Source organism: Lottia gigantea, assembly GCF_000327385.1.
Source record: "Lottia gigantea unplaced genomic scaffold LOTGIsca_13, whole genome shotgun sequence".
Classification (NCBI taxonomy): Eukaryota; Metazoa; Mollusca; class Gastropoda; family Lottiidae; genus Lottia; species Lottia gigantea.
The window spans coordinates 1,326,552-1,342,932 of NW_008707425.1; the positions used below are offsets into that span (position 1 = coordinate 1,326,552).

The 16,381-nt window shown below is 34.6% G+C and overlaps 1 protein-coding gene across 1 annotated transcript; it reads left to right on the forward strand.

The window, feature by feature from the left end:
* Window positions 1–3,288: 3,288 nt before the first annotated feature.
* Window positions 3,289–16,132, forward strand: LOTGIDRAFT_212648 (hypothetical protein; the record flags this gene model as incomplete). Its single annotated transcript, XM_009048912.1, has 9 exons — window positions 3,289–3,338; window positions 6,054–6,217; window positions 8,551–8,866; window positions 9,394–9,537; window positions 10,940–11,182; window positions 11,261–11,884; window positions 13,595–13,774; window positions 13,968–14,093; window positions 15,981–16,132. The coding sequence occupies exons 3-9, from the start codon at window positions 8,605–8,607 to the stop codon at window positions 16,130–16,132; spliced, it is 1,731 nt and encodes a 576-aa protein (XP_009047160.1). The 5' UTR covers window positions 3,289–3,338; window positions 6,054–6,217; window positions 8,551–8,604.
* Window positions 16,133–16,381: the final 249 nt, after the last annotated feature.

Sequence of the window (16,381 nt, forward strand, 5' to 3'; positions counted from 1 at the left end):
TAACCAGTGATTGTTGTTCCATAAAGCTGTGTCTATATAATTTTAATTGAATTTGGTTTTTCGATGAACGGTTTTTGATTTCGGGGAAGGGAGGGTTTGATTCTCCCAAATGTACAGGCCTGGGGTGGAGCAGACACTTTATTTAGAAATTAGGATTAAGGGTCTTGATATTGGGTTTCTTCTGTTCTGATTCTGATCTAAAATTAGAAAAAATAACTATATAAGTATAGTATCTGTTATGTACTGATTGTTTTTAATTTACTATGAACAATATTATCATTTAAGTTCTTATTTTTTGAATATGCAACTATCATTTTCTGCTTATAGACATTGGGGATTTGCCATTGACTTAGGAAAAACGCGTTAAAATTTGTTTGTGAACACAATAGAGACTACAGTTTTCAACTGATTTTAATGAAATTTGGTGTGATCATTTATATTGAAGTTTGAATTTGACGATTTTTCGATGAATGGTTTTTTTTAGTTATTGACCTAGACTTAGATAAAATGCTTCAAAGTTTGTTCATGAACACAATAGAGACTACAGATTTCATCTCATTTTCATGATGAATGAAATGAATGGAGTTTTACGTCTTTTTATTTATATTGATGCGATCTTGGTCAAGTTTGAATTTTCAACAATTTCACTCTTAACAATTTTTTGCCTTGATATTAGAGCTGTGTGATTTAAAAGATTTGATGTATTTGGGTTATTGATATCGATTTTTAAAAATTTTGTGGAATTACTCAGCATAAATAACTGACAGTAAATATATATATATATCATTGAATTCAAACTAATACAATTTCTTTCTTTAATATAAGAAAATTCGTAATTTAGTCACCTTTTAATCATTTCTGACAGCTGCCAGTGGGCGTATGTTAGCTTGTCTGGTAAGCTATCTTTATAATATGCAATTCCTGCATGCATGCTGGCATTCTCTTTCATTGTGACGATAGGGAGATTTTCCGAATATTCGGACATTCACAAAACTTGTATAAGTTAAATGATGAAAAACATAGGTCGAACACGAATTTGGGTTGTATTCAATGAAAATTCGAAGCTTCAAACGGATATGCCACCCTTTGCATTTTGTATTGAATATGTTATATTTCGGGGAAGAATTGTGCCTTCTTGAGTGATTACGAGTTAAAAATTGAACTCGTTTTCAAGAGCAAGGGCTCATACTAAATATTTTTCGATTTTTCTGATTTTCAATAGGGTTTATCCTCGGGTGATAACAAACACTCATGTCAAGTTTCGTCAAAATCCGTCAAGAATTGTCCCTTCTAGAGTGTTTACGAGCTAAAAATTGAATGCGTTTTCAAGAACAAGGGCAATAACTCATACTAAATATTTTTCGATTCTTCTGATTTTCAATAGGGTTCATCCTTGAGTGATTATGAACACTCATACCAAGTTTTGTCAAAATCCATCAAGAATTGTGCCTTCTAGAGTGTTTACGAGCTAAAAATTGAACGCGTTTTCCAAGAACAAGGGCAATAACTCATACTAAATATTTTTGATTCTTCTGATTTTCAATAGGGTTCATCCTTGGGTGATTACAAACACTTATTCCAAGTTTCGTTAAAATCCATCAAGAATTGTCCCTTCTAGAGTGTTTACGAGCTAAAAATTGAATGCGTTTTCAAGAACAAGGGCAATAACTGATACTAAATATTTTTTGATTCTTCTGATTTTCAATAGGGTTCACCCTTGGGTGATTACGAACATTCATCCCAAGTTTTGTCAAAATCCGTCAAGAATTGTGTCTTGTAGAGTGTTTACGAGCAATTGTGGACGGACCGACCGACGGACGGACGAACGGACGGACGGACGGACGGACGGACATGGGTGACGGCAATATACGCCTCCCATTTCACGTGGGCGTATAAAAACACCATGACACTCCCTAGTACCACGTCTTGAATGCAACATGTCACGGTCCGTTCATCCCTTCTGCGATGACAAACAGAACCGACTTTCATCACTGAAGACGGACCTCAACCTCTGCTTTTATCCGTTCTAGGTCTGTCTGACGTGTGTCCTGTCTGCCTGTAACGTTGCAGCAAGTTTGTTACAGTAACACAGGAACATCCGAAGGTTCTTACGATGTTGGTGGTGGTGGTTTCTGACCGTAGCCCTACCATTCCCAGAGCTTGCTCGTGTTGTTGCTGTGTCAGTTTGGGCATTCTTGTGGTTTTTTATCATTGTGTCATGACATTTTATCCATGACATGTCATTTAAACCCGTTTTATACCCTTTTAGCTCATGCATATATACGTATTCAAGGATTACGTGATTTTCACCTTTTTGAGATTTTCCCACCACATTGAGCAGTGATCCGGTATAATTCCTAAAAAGGTTATTGTTGTTTTGTGGCAATGTATTTTGGCTGAATAAGTTGCTATACATTTTATTGGTTTAAGTTTCTTTTGGCCTTGACATAATATATTATTCTATACCTGATATGAAACTAACTCTTGGATATTTTCAAAGACTATAATACAAATATTTTTTTATCTAAAATCAAAGTTTATTACACTGTCTGGCAAGCTATCTATTAACTTTCACTAGTATGCAGAAACATGGACTGAATGTTATACAGGACAATGTCCATGTGTATTGGGTCAAATTCTGACCCTTGTAAATTAAAGAGTTTATATCATTATTATCATAACATAGGTTATCCAACCTTATAGGAGTAATAGTATAAAAATTTAATATTGATGATATAGTTTGCACCAAAAATTGCTTCCTTCAACGCTTTTTTCTTTTATGAGATTTCAAAATATGTACATGTATTTATTTAATCTAAAACGGAAATCAATGTTGAACTTTGAACAGTTCGCGAAATTTAATGCAACTTATTAGAGTTTCTAAGTGTTAACCTACAAACCGCAATGAAGTGGGCGTGTTTGGACGTGTTCATCTAGCTTTTTCAAGTATTCAAAAGGTCACGCTAGACAATAGGATAGATTCCGAGCGTAGATAAATGCTCTTATGAAAATCAATAGACTTAGTAATCGTTCAAGGCCAATAGTATTTACAAATAAACTAATCTGTGTCTGAAATCAGGTCTATTATGTGAAAATTACGTATCCTTGTAAACTTGATATATGATTTATATAAGATGATATAATTTTATATATCGCGCTGAATAGTCAAAACCTAACAGTACTGTGAATCTCGTTCAGCTTGACCTCTATACTATACTACACATGCGTAGTTGTATGAACAAAGCCAGCTTGAAAGAAATTAGGTCAGATATATCGCGTCAGCTGATTTCAGTTTGAACAATGTAATGGTTCATTTTACTACTCGCTGTCACTATCAAGTAGGTACATAATTATAACTATTTACTAAAATTTCAAAAGATGTTCTTAGTTGAAAACAACAACGTAAGACTTAATCGACTTTTTGTCTGACCTTTTTTTCGTCTGCTTTATTGATTTGACCTCTTTCTAATAAAATATTTTTAGAGACAAGAATATAATTTTTTATTATTTAAAATTATACTAACGAGTTTTAGTCAAACAAAATGAAGGCATTCCATAATTTCACGTCATAAAACATTAACAACCGTGTACCTTAAACGACACAATAGTTTTACTTCCCCGACTAATCAACCATCTTTGCCCTGACGGCCCTTGTATGATCAGAATAGGCAACATTTAGAGGAAATCAATGAAGAAACTAACAAACTGCAAATATGTGTTTTGCTCGGGAACTGCTTATGTCTTTGCAACTATTCTATAATTCTGTTTCTATCTTCGTTAAAATTATTGGGATGTATCGGCATATCATACACCTTGAACATGAATGTATCTACCTACACAGCTGCCATTATTAATCACTATACCTTGCTATATTCAAACCAGTTCCAAACAGGCGTAGCACAAATAATGTCATCAATTTTTTTAGATTGGGTCGACCATTAGAGCATTTATTAATTGAGTCATTATGATCTATTGTAGGTGACTGCATTATGAAATACTTACAGTGTAGCAATGGGTTAAGTTTATCAAGTAGTATGGGTTATCAATACATACAAGTTTCGTATTTTCAGTAATGCATTACTCCTTATCTGCTCTATTTAATCATTCTAGTGAATACAGATAGGTCAATAAAATAATGACTAAATCCATGTTTGTAATTCACTATAATTTTCTGATCTATCGAGAGTATTCTTTATTTGAAACAACTGACAGACAGGGAAAACTATATGTCGACATAAATAGATGTTATAGTATATAAATAGGAATACATATACACAGTGACTAGTTAGTCGGATAACTTTGTCAGATAATATTTGATCTTCTACAAAGTCAAGACGGTGCACCGAAGGGATATAGTGCTTTAACAAAATTGGTTTTACTAACTGATAGATCCAAATTTCTGCTTCGTCTTACCTTTGATTAAAATATGACGTTTAGTTCTTCTGCAAGTTTATTAAGCAGATTTCAATGACCGTAGTAACGAGGTTATGTAATCCATTATTTATAACTAATCGATTTACATCACGTATTTATTGACGGATTAGTGCAGGGTCGTAGCCAGACTTGGTTGACAGGAACCCCCTTATCCCCTTCCTTTCCTTCTGTAGCTACGGGCGGGATTACGGGGCGGGATTTATGGTCGAAATCTAGAAGCAATACCTGTAGCCTGCCTACATTCGCTTTGAAGAAATTTCTTTCGTAAAACTTTTTTATCAGCCGTACGCCAGCATAAATGAAAATAAACTTATTTTAACTACTGGCCAAACACATTCTTATACGCCCACATGAAATGGGGGGCGTATATTGCCGTCACCAATGTCCGTCCGTCCGCCCGTCCGTCGTAAACACTCTACAAGACACAATTCTTGACGGATTTTGACGAAACTTAACATGAGTGTTTGTAATCATTCAAGGATATACCCTATTGAAAATCAAAAGATCGAAAAATATTTAGTATGAGTTATTGCCCTTGCTATTAAAACGCGTTCGATTTTTAGCTCGTAAACACTCTAGAAGGCACAATTCTTGACGGATTTTGACGAAACTTGATGTGAGTGTTCGTTATCACCCAAGGATGAACCCTATTGAAAATCAAAAGAATCGAAAAATATTTAGTATGAGTTATTGCCCTTGTTTTTGAAAACGCGTTCAATTTTTAGCTTGTAAACACTCTAGAAGGGACAATTCTTGACGGATTTTGACGAAACTTGGCATGAGTGTCTGTTATCACCCAAGAATAAACCCTATTGAAAATCAGAAAAATCGAAAAATATTTAGTATGAGCTATTGCCCTTGCTATTAAAAACATGTTCAATTTTTAGCTCGTAATCACTCTAGAAGACACAATTCTTGACGGATTTTGATGAAACTGGGCATGAGTGTTGGTTATCACCCAAGGATGAACCCTATTGAAAATCAGAAGAATTGAAAAATATTTAGTATGAGTTATTGTCCTTATTGTTGAAAACGCTTTCAAATTTAGCTCTTAAACACTAAAAGGCATGATTCTTACTGGATTTTGACAAAACTTGGTTTTATTATTCAGTCCCGCGCAGAAGATTGAATATTTGCCTTATAGAGTTTTCACGAGCTAAAATTTGAACACGTTTTCAAGAACAAGGGCAATAACTCATACTCAATATTATTCAGTATCGCCCTAAAGAGTTCAGAAGAAGTGCATGACTGAAGGTTGAATATTTCATACTGGTGATTGTAACTGTACTGCTAAATATTTTTATTCAAAAATCAAAGCTGCCAGTGGGCGTATATTACCTTGCCTGGCAAGCTATCTTGAACTTTGTTGGAATATTGAAGAAACCTTGCGATGAAAATGAACTTTATATATACCATGGACTTTAGTAGTTGCTACACCAATGGACTTTTCAATGGCATAGCATTAGTCAAGATTTGAAACACTTGATATCATACGACATGGTTGAATAACAAAATAATAACCACCATAATCAATGACAATTCAACAAGTTGTATAATATTACACGCATTTAAGTAATGGTATAGTAATTATAATAAATAATTATTTCCAATAATTCCAGTTGTACCTCAAATTACAAAATCTGGTGTACTACTAGTAGTTAGTGACTTTTTATATACAGAAGCGCAGTGGAATAGTAGGCTACTTTGTAAAAGCACAAAGGTTGAATTCAGAAGGTCAATATTGTGAGAATTTCTGACTAGATATCTGAGTGCATGTGTTGTGGTAAGTAAACTTTCAATGTTATCTCATCTAAGGGATTTTCGCTCTTTTCTCAAAGACATGTTAGAGTTTCTCCTAATGGGTATAGACTACCTTTCTTGGTCGATTACTGTAGTATTGAACGAGACAACAAACATTTCTTTGTGGCGAATATTTAGTCCTGTATTGCTGTATTTGGCGTCTCAATCAATTGAGCTTCCCCGGCTTGAATTTCGTAATTTCATCTTTATATGTTCAATTGAGGTTAGGATAAGAATTAGATCGTCTGATGAATAGTCGTCAAAATAAAAATTATTAGATTATAAGATACTATTATTAGGCTTGTCTTTCTTTAATTTGATGTCTGATCAGTGAGCCATAAAACGAGTGCGTAAATTATTTTTCGTTTATCTTACATATTGTTTGTTTGTTTGTTTTCTTATATGAAATTATATATAATGGATTTGTTTATGTTTCGAAGAAATCGTTTCGTGCACAATTTTTAGCAAAACCATTGTGCATTTTGTGATACAAGCAACAAATTTGGCTAACAGTTACTTAAAGCTATCATGCTATAACTCGGCTAAAATTAATTATTGAAAAAAAATTATCAGAATTAACTGTCCGCCATTGGACCCCTCAATTTTCACACCACTATCGATAGAAATATGATATTTCTCAGTGTAATATCCACACTTACGAAAAATTCTTATTTGTGCACTTTTTGGGGTCTAGGAATCAAATATTCAAGTGACTACAACTGCGGCCATGTTTAATTTAAAGATGTCGGCACAGTATAATATAGGTGCTTAACATAATATCTGATTATTTGTTTACATCAAAGCTACACAAGAAAGTGATGTTCAAAACACACGTGTTTCAATTTTTGGCGTCGAGTGTTTTGCTTTCACTTGAGACACCATGTTTTTCTCATATTTCAAATCTTCGCGACAACAGCGGGAAATAACCAGAGAACTACATCACATAAGGCAAACAAAGCAGAGATAATATTTGGCCAAGATGTCCGTGCACGAAGGTCTGTCATGGAAGAGATAGGGACCATTTTACCAAAGGCCAAGAGCGGAGTGAACTCTGGCTTCAGTTCGTGATAGGCAGGACTTGCGCTACATGGCGGCCTATGAAGCATGTTGCTTCAGATCTAGGACCTGATCAAGCTCTTCTGTTGTTCCATGCTATAACAGATTTTTACCTGTAACCACCGGTTTTTGAATCATTGGATTCCCTCTTCCAAAATGTACAAGAAGGGGTTTATAGCTGACCTAGATGCAGAAATATTGACACTTAGAGATTATTGATGGTAACCACATTGAAATTCAACATGGCGGGGGTTGTAGCTAGTTGAAAATTAAATCATTGCATTCCTTGGCCGCCAAAATGTACAATTAACCACCAAGAATGGGATATGGAATAGTGGAGCGTATATTGGCATCACCCATTTCTGTCCGTCAGTCCGTCCATAATTGCTCGTAAAGACTCTTGAAAGCACAGTTCTTGACAAATTTTGACGAAACTTGGTGTAACTTTTTGTAATGACCTAAGGATGAACCCTACTGAAATCAGAAAAATATTTGATATGAGTTATTGGCCTTGTTCTTAAAAACGCATTTAATTTTTAATTCATAAACTTTATTATAGAAGGCACAATTAATTACGCATTTACGCAACTTGGTGAAATTGGTTATTATTGCCCAAAGATGAACTCTTTTGAAAATAAGAAAAAATCGAAAAATATTTATTATGAGTAATTGTCCTTGTTCTTGAATAGGCTTTTGATATTTTAGCTCGTAAATAGTCTAAAAGGCCGTATTATATTTAAACGTGGTAAATTGTTTATTACTACATAAAAAAAGTTCAAAAGTGACTGTAGGTTGAACATTTCTTACTGGTGATTGTTACTTTATTGGCAAATATTTTTATTCAAAATCAAAGCTGCCATTGGGCGTATATTACCTTGGCGTGGCAAGTTTCCTTTAAATTCAACAATTTTGTGCAACTTTTACGTTGAGAGGTACCAACTTCTAATCAAATCTTAAAGTTAATAATTCACTGTATCCCTTAAGAAACGGCTGGTATAGCATAATATATATTATCAAGCGTTATCTTGTTCTGACAACTTATATTTATAACAATCTTCTTAACCTCATTTATGTTACTATCAGTACATGTATATATTACAGTTGTTCAAACTAAGAAGTTCAAGGGCTACAAATTATGGACAACTACTTACACTATTTGTTACAAATTCATCTCCAACACGATCAAATTATGACGTCAAGCACAGAAGTAAAATATGATGGCAATATCTCAAATATAAATTGATCATATTAATATTACAGGTGATGGTACATGCTAAAATTCTCTGAAACAAGAATCAAGAAAAAGTATAAGGTATGGGTAAATCAAAGCAAGCGCAAAGACCCGCAGTTGAGGATATTGGTAATGACTATGATATATCTACTTTTATACCTACCCCACCGGATGGTGGATGGGGATGGGTAATTGTCTTGGCGTCGTTCGTTAGTAATTTTATTGTTGATGGTATCTGCTACACATTTGGTATATTTTTGCTGGAATTTTCACAAGCCTTTGATGAATCAAAAAGTAAAATTTCATTAGTTGGATCATTACAAGCTGGAATGTATTTATGTGCAGGTAATATATTTTTATTGATTTATTTGTCTGTGTCTTTGTCTGAGTTACCTTGTTCATTGTCTGATATGACTATGTACTTGTCGAAATATCCACGTAGATAATAATGTTTATTTGGTAATTCACAATGTTTATTTGGTAATTCACAACAGTAGGCCATTGACTGTTGGTAGACTAAGCCAAGGCTTCTCCTACTAGTCCTATCCACATTGTATAACTGTTTATAACTTTTTATAACTGAATTATATAACTCCGAAACACTTGATGCTGCAATCTCTGTCTGATATTGCATACATAGTATTATTGCCATAGACTTTTAATTATTTTGATTGGATTTCATGGTAAATGTATATACATTGAAATGACATTGCACGAAGTACATGCAAATTTTTACTGTTTTTTTATTAATGTGATGCATTGTGATTAATACGATGTCATGAAAAGGTCGGATGTAGCTGACCAATTTCAATTTATCTATCGTTGTCGCGAACCTGATATGTTTTTGTTATATGAAGCGTGTTTCTTTTCAGGTCCAATTGTCAGTGCATTAACTAATAGATTTGGATGTCGTCCTGTAACAATTGTTGGTAGTATGATAGCAGGTGGAGCTTTCCTATTAGCAACTTTATCACCATCAGTCGATATGCTACTTGTCACTTACGGTTTACTTGGTGGTAAGTGACAGATATTCGATTATAAGTTAACGCATGCAACAACCCCTTTATGTGAGTCATTTATATATCAGATATATAGGTCCTTATCACGATCTATAAGTGAGATTTACAAGCCGAAAAAATCCAAGGCCGATATGAAGGTGAGGGCAAGGTATTCGTGGAAGGATTGAGTGCATTACACCCATAAAAACCATATAAAGTCCAATTTATGTATATTATGAGGCACATCTGGCATATGTGGTTTGCGACTATGTAATGCGTTACTGCACATCGAAAAAGGCTTCGTTAATCGAATAGGAATATATTTAACAAATCCCTTCATCCAACTCGGAGGTCTTGGCTTAACTGACATAACCGAACTTTAAAAGTGACCTCTTCAACTAAAAGGGGTGACGATTAATACTTTTAGGCACAAAAGAACTAAGTTCAGTTATTTAGCTTATTGTGGTAATTTTAAAGTTTGTACTTCTAAAAAGTAAAAAATGGTATTTCAGACCTGACTAACGACTATTGAAGACCAAAGTTTAATCAGGCCCGCAATGATATATTTCAATGGCAGCTCCGAATATTACAGTGGCAAGATGCTGCGCTGCGCTGATAGTACTAAGACCACCGATATGATTAGAAAATAAAATAATAACACGAAACGACGACTTAAACTTGACTTTCCAGTGGTGTTGGATGGGTTTGTTAACGTTTGATTTGATTCTGACTTTTCCAACATTTTCACGCAAATCCCTACGATGGCTGATACTGGATTTTATAAACCGGATTCTCCTGTCAGTGCTGTTGACATGTATGCAGCGTCGTTTGGATGAGGTCCCGTTTGATCCCTCGACAGCTGGAAATTGAAAAAGATAAGTCTAAGCCGTTGCCCTGACTAAATATCTTTCGTTGAACACAAGATGACAAATCTGGATCTAACCGTTTCTCGTATGTGATATCGTGACGATATCACATCCGTATAACACGTCCGAGTAAAAACCAGATTTGTCGAGCTATATCCCGACTAGATGCAGAAAATTCAATTTCTGTTTCCTGAAAGTGTTTTAATAGATGAGATACTGTCAACTTGCTCAAAGAACAAGAAACATTGAATATCTGGCGAAACTAATGAAAACTCGAACCTAACATAGTTCGTTCTTTGTCTTAAGCATGTCTATGTGTATCAATATAATTTATAACTGTAGACAGAGTAAATTGCTTTTGTAGTTACCATTCATTACAAGAATTTAAAATCGGCTAAATTTTTATGTGGCCACTTCACTTTTTGACAGGACTTGAAGGGGCATTGTCCCCTTAATTTTAGCTACCATAGATTAACTAGATTAAATTCTAGTGATCCGGATTGCTGACATGAGATTTTAACAAGAGAATAATGATATTATGATTCATTTTGTAGGGTTTGGTTTCGGTATGATGTATTTACCAGCTATTGTTAGTGTTGGTTTTTATTTTGATAGAAGAAGAGCAATGGCAACAGGCATAGCTGTATGTGGTTCAGGTGTGGGGACTTTTGTATTTGCACCCCTATCAAAATATTTATTAGATATCTATGACTGGAAAAATGCTTTACTAATTCTTGCTGGTATTGTATTAAATGGAATAGTTTGTGGTGCACTAATGCGCCCATTAAAACCAGGGGGTAAATCACGCCAACAAAAAGTTGTAGAAAATGGTACGACCTCTAAAGAAGAGCGGTTGAAGGCCTTCTTTCAATCAGTAGACAAGAAAAAAGGTGGATCTGGTGTGGCTTATTCTTCAGTGCCTAATATTGTTATTACCAGGGTTGATCAAACTGTTGATGATATTAATTCAAGTGCCTGTGTTGAAACATTAACTACTGGTGATAAAACAGAAAGCGATCAATTAGTACAGGTACCTTGTGTTAACATGGAAGATAAAGTACACAGAAACGCCTTAGAATTACCAAATGCTAATCGAACATTTATATCAGATGCTAATATTCATAAATTAAAAGACGAATTGGCTCGTCCTATGTATAGAAAAGATCTCTTTTATAGTGGAAGTATCATGCACATACCACAATATCGTTCACAACAAGACATGAAAACTTACATTAAGAGTGTAACAAGTATTCCAGGAGACATGCTTGATGATGAGTCGTACCATTTTATACGATGTAAATGTATTCCGAATTCTGCCAGGGATGCTTTAGAACAAATGTTAAATTTCTCTGTTCTAAAGAATGTGCCGTTCTTGTTCATATGCTTTGGTAATATACTTTCGATGATCGGATTCTACGTACCGTTTGTTTACATCGCTGATAAAGCTGTCGGTTTGGAAATAGCTCCACAAAAAGCTGCATTCCTCCTTTCAATTATTGGTAAGTTGTCTTAGATAATTGTTACTTTTATAGAGTCAAATTTTTAGGTTGAAACATCGTAGTGTTGTTAGTTTAAATAAAATTTGGAAAAGAGGGACAGACAGACAGGGGCGACAGAATTCATTTTGGGCGTATACAAAGTTGATAAGCACTATACAAAGTTTTATAAATATTAAAAAAATGTCAACCAAAATCGTGATGACGCAGTTAATGCCTGGCTTACAGACATAACTATATATTTCCTTTATTTGATGGAGCTATTGATTGATTATCGACATTATTGAATAAGAATAGAATTAAGCTTGGTCCGTAGACTTCACTGAAAAGTTATTTGCCAATGTTACAGTTTGCTGTAATGATTGAAATATTCAACTTATTGGTATCTTGATAAGGTATGAGTAGGTGGTTTAGACTCAGGTCAGTTTGTTGCCTCGTCTCATGTGGATCCGTTTGTCATTATCAGTGCTGGATAGTCTGTGGTCATCGTATCACTAATACAGGTTTTGAATTCGTCTTATTAACCCGTATTAAACAAAAGAAATGGGTTGTTTCTCTTTAAATCTGATCAATCAGATCGGTAGAACGGAAACGAGGTTATGTGAACGAAACGCAGCCCGTTTCATTACAAGTATATATTACAAAGTTAGGTTTGATTTTCTCTCGGCTTCAATTCTTTACCGAAAATCATATTCAATTCTGTACAGTCCCTATGTATCAAAAATTTAATGACACGCCGATTTCGTTTTGTTTAATTAACGTGTGATTTGTTCTGATTGGATAAAATTTTACTATCAAGACAGCAGGGGCAAATTTGATTGGACAATATTTAGCTATGAATACGTAATTTTCTTCGCTTGTATTACCACGGTCTCTAGAAAGTATGGCGAACGGAGGCGTGGTTTGGACACGATGGTGTGAGATATGTTTCAGTTGTTATTGGATTTGTATATGAGGTATATTAGTAGTCAAATCATGAAATTGGGAAATGTTCCACGAACAAATGTGTCTTTGCGCTTTTGAAAAAACTTTGATATGTTTCTGTGCTTACTGGGCTTCAATTCTTATACCCTGATCATATATTGCTTTTTACTCTGCGGGATGCAATTCATAAAGGATATTTTTATACGCCCACATTAAATGTAAACCACATTGTCGTCACCACTGTCCATAGGTCTGTACATAATTGTTCATAAACCCTCAAGAAAATATAATTATTGACTGATTTTTATGAACCTTGTTGAACCCGAAATTCGAAAATAAATAATAAGAGTTATTGCCATTAATCTTTGAAGCGTGTTCGTAAACAATTTAGTTGATTCTAGAGTTGATTTACTGTGCAGATACAAATTACGATTACGCTCTCAATCTATATGTATAAGCAAAAAGGCATGCGAAAACAAGGTTGATGTGATCCGTAATAGATTTGGTGATATCAGATATTTGTCACTGGTTTTGTCATTTCACTTGGCTGAGTTACAAAAGTTGACAATTCTTCGATTCCAATTCGTATGTTTGCATTCAGGTAGATGGAGAACCTATGGATTTTGCTGATGAGAATCATTTAGTGCTAGGCTTTTTAATGCTGCAAAATTGACGTTATTTCGGATATTACCTTGTGCTGACACTAATAGCTTCATGTGGATCCACCCAACACCTCGATACTGTGTTAGAATTTGGCCCTGATATCTCATTTTATTTTTTTAATTCTAGGCATAACCAATACAGTGGGTAGAATATTAGCTGGTTGTTTGGCAGACTTCATGAAGGGACGAAGTTTACTGATAAACAATATTTCTATGTTATTATGTGGTATTTCAACGTTATTATGTCCTTTCTGCGATACCTATATCACTCTTTGTATTTATACAGCAGTATTTGGTTTGTGTGTAGGTAAGCCGTTTGAGATCATGTTAAAAGATATTATTATCCTATGGTTTACGACACAGGTACAGGTTACCCGTGTTGGAAGATTTTTACAATTAACAGGAAATTCTTCTGTTCATAATGTTTTCAGGTGACTGAACGAACAACACTGAACATTTGCCTACAGGATGAATCTATAATATATGTATATATATTTCAGGTGTCTATATTTCCCTTTCTTCTATAATATTGTGTGATTTACTTGGCTTAGAACACCTTACAAGTGCCTTTGGTTTATTAACATTAGCCCGTGGTTTATCATCCTGTGCTGGACCACCTATAGCAGGTAAGAGATATAAAATCCTGTTTTGTTCAGGTCAAAAATGTACAGGACATATAGATTGTCTTATTTTAATGTTGAGGACATGCAAAATATCATTTAGCAACACTCAACAGTTTCCGTAAAGCTGAATCTGACTCGGTAATGAATGCGTTGTGTCTTCATGGGCATGACTCTTTACTTCCAGTTTTTAACGGTGATTGTAATATTGCGATCTGAATATACATGTAGTCTTATTAGAGACGGTAGAAGATAAACCTTTCACTAATTTATTCATTTAATGCTATTCGTTCACCAATAAATACATTTTATTATCATTTTGAATCCATATCTTACAAAGTATTTGTTTCTATTGTATTTGTCTACAAATACACGTAGTCCTGTACGACCAGCCTCTGATATTTAAATTAACACGTGACAATATTGACATAGTTTCGGTGTATAATAGTCGCCATTTATTTCCGTGATTTGTTGCAGAGCGATTTGCGTAACTTTTACGGTAGGACGTTTTGCAAATGATTGGGATATCGAACGAAACCGACACTTGATTTTGTTGGAAAAGAATCAAAAATGTCCATTCATTACATTTTCGAGATGATCAATGAATAAAATTTTCGCGATTTAGTCGTTTTCGTTTGAGAGATATTTAAGGTTTAATAGCTTCGAATAGTATTTATATCATTTTTATACGCCCACATGGAAATGTGGACGTATATTACCGTCGCCCCTGTCCATCGGTCAGTCAGTCGGTCTTTTGGTCCGTCGGTCCGTCAACATTTCTTGTGAACACAATAGAGACTACAGTTTTCAAATGATTGTAATGAAATTTGGTGTGATCATTTATTTTGATGAGATCTTGGTCAAGTTAGAATTTGACGCTCTTTCGACAAACGGTTTTTGAGTTATTGCCCTTGATTTAGGAAACACGCATCAAAATTTGTTTTTGAACACAATAAAGACTACAGTTTTCAATTGATTTTAATGAAATTTGATGTGATCATTCATATTGATGAGATCTTGGTCAAGTTAGAATTTGACGATCTTTCGACAAACGGTTTTTGAGTTATTGCCCTTGATTTAGGAAAAACGCATCGAAATTTGTTTGTGAACACAATAGAGACTACAGTTTTCAATTGATTTTAATGAAATTTGATGTGATCATTTATATTGGTGAGATCTTGAACAAATTCGAATTTGATATTTCAATGAACGGTCTTTGAGTTATTGCCTTTGACTTAGGAAAAACGCGATAAAATTTGTTTGTGAACACATAAGAGACTACAGTTTTCAATTGATTTTAATGAAACATGGTGTGATTATGTATATTGATTCGATAATTTGATGTGTTTGGATTATTTATATTGATTTTTAAAAATTTGGTGGAATTTCTCAGCATATATATATATATCATTGAATTCAAACTAATAAAATTTCTTTAATATAAGAAAATTTGTACTTTAGTCACTAAAGACTGTTTTACCATTTCTTACAGCTGCCAGTGGGCGTATGTTACCTTGCCTGGCAAGCTATCTTACTCCTCTATACATTATGACTTCATAATCTGTGTGGGAGCCGAGGTGGCTCAGTGAGTTTGACGCTTGATCGCTGACCTGAAGGACCACCGTTCTATCCCGGCATAGGTCGAGAAAATAACTTCGGATTTTCCCCCCGTATCAGTGATGCAGGTCGGCGGGGCTGACATGGAAAAAGTGTCTAGTCGTTCAGATGGGACAATAAACCGAGGCCCCGTATGCTATAGGCTGTTCACGTTAAAGATCCCTCGACAGTTGGAAATAGTAATAGAGTAGGCTTATGCCGCTGTACCGGCAAACTTATTTCATTGAATATCTGTGGTGACTAGTGAATTTTTTTTGGATATATTTTGTATTTTAGGTGCAGTTTACGAAATGACACAAAGTTTAAATCCATCTTTTTATTTAAGTGGGGCAATGATTACCGCTGGAGCTGTATGTCATTTTATATTGATGATGCCATGCATGAGACGTTTTGCACCAGAAAGAAACACGGAAGTTGCAGACGAATAACTTGACTGTATCACTGTATGCCTTGAAAGTTAATGGACGGTGGTTTGCTGCAAATTATTCTGAAAATATCATATTTTAGTATGATCTGGTAAAGACCCAAAAAATATTGGGTGGTTGTTGACAATAATCTATGTGGATTTGATACTCGTTTGTAGAGGTCTCTCAGTTGAATCTATCAAGTAGTTTGATAAACATCGTGTCTTATTGAAACGGGCACATTTGATGCTAATCCGGAAACAAAATCAAGCA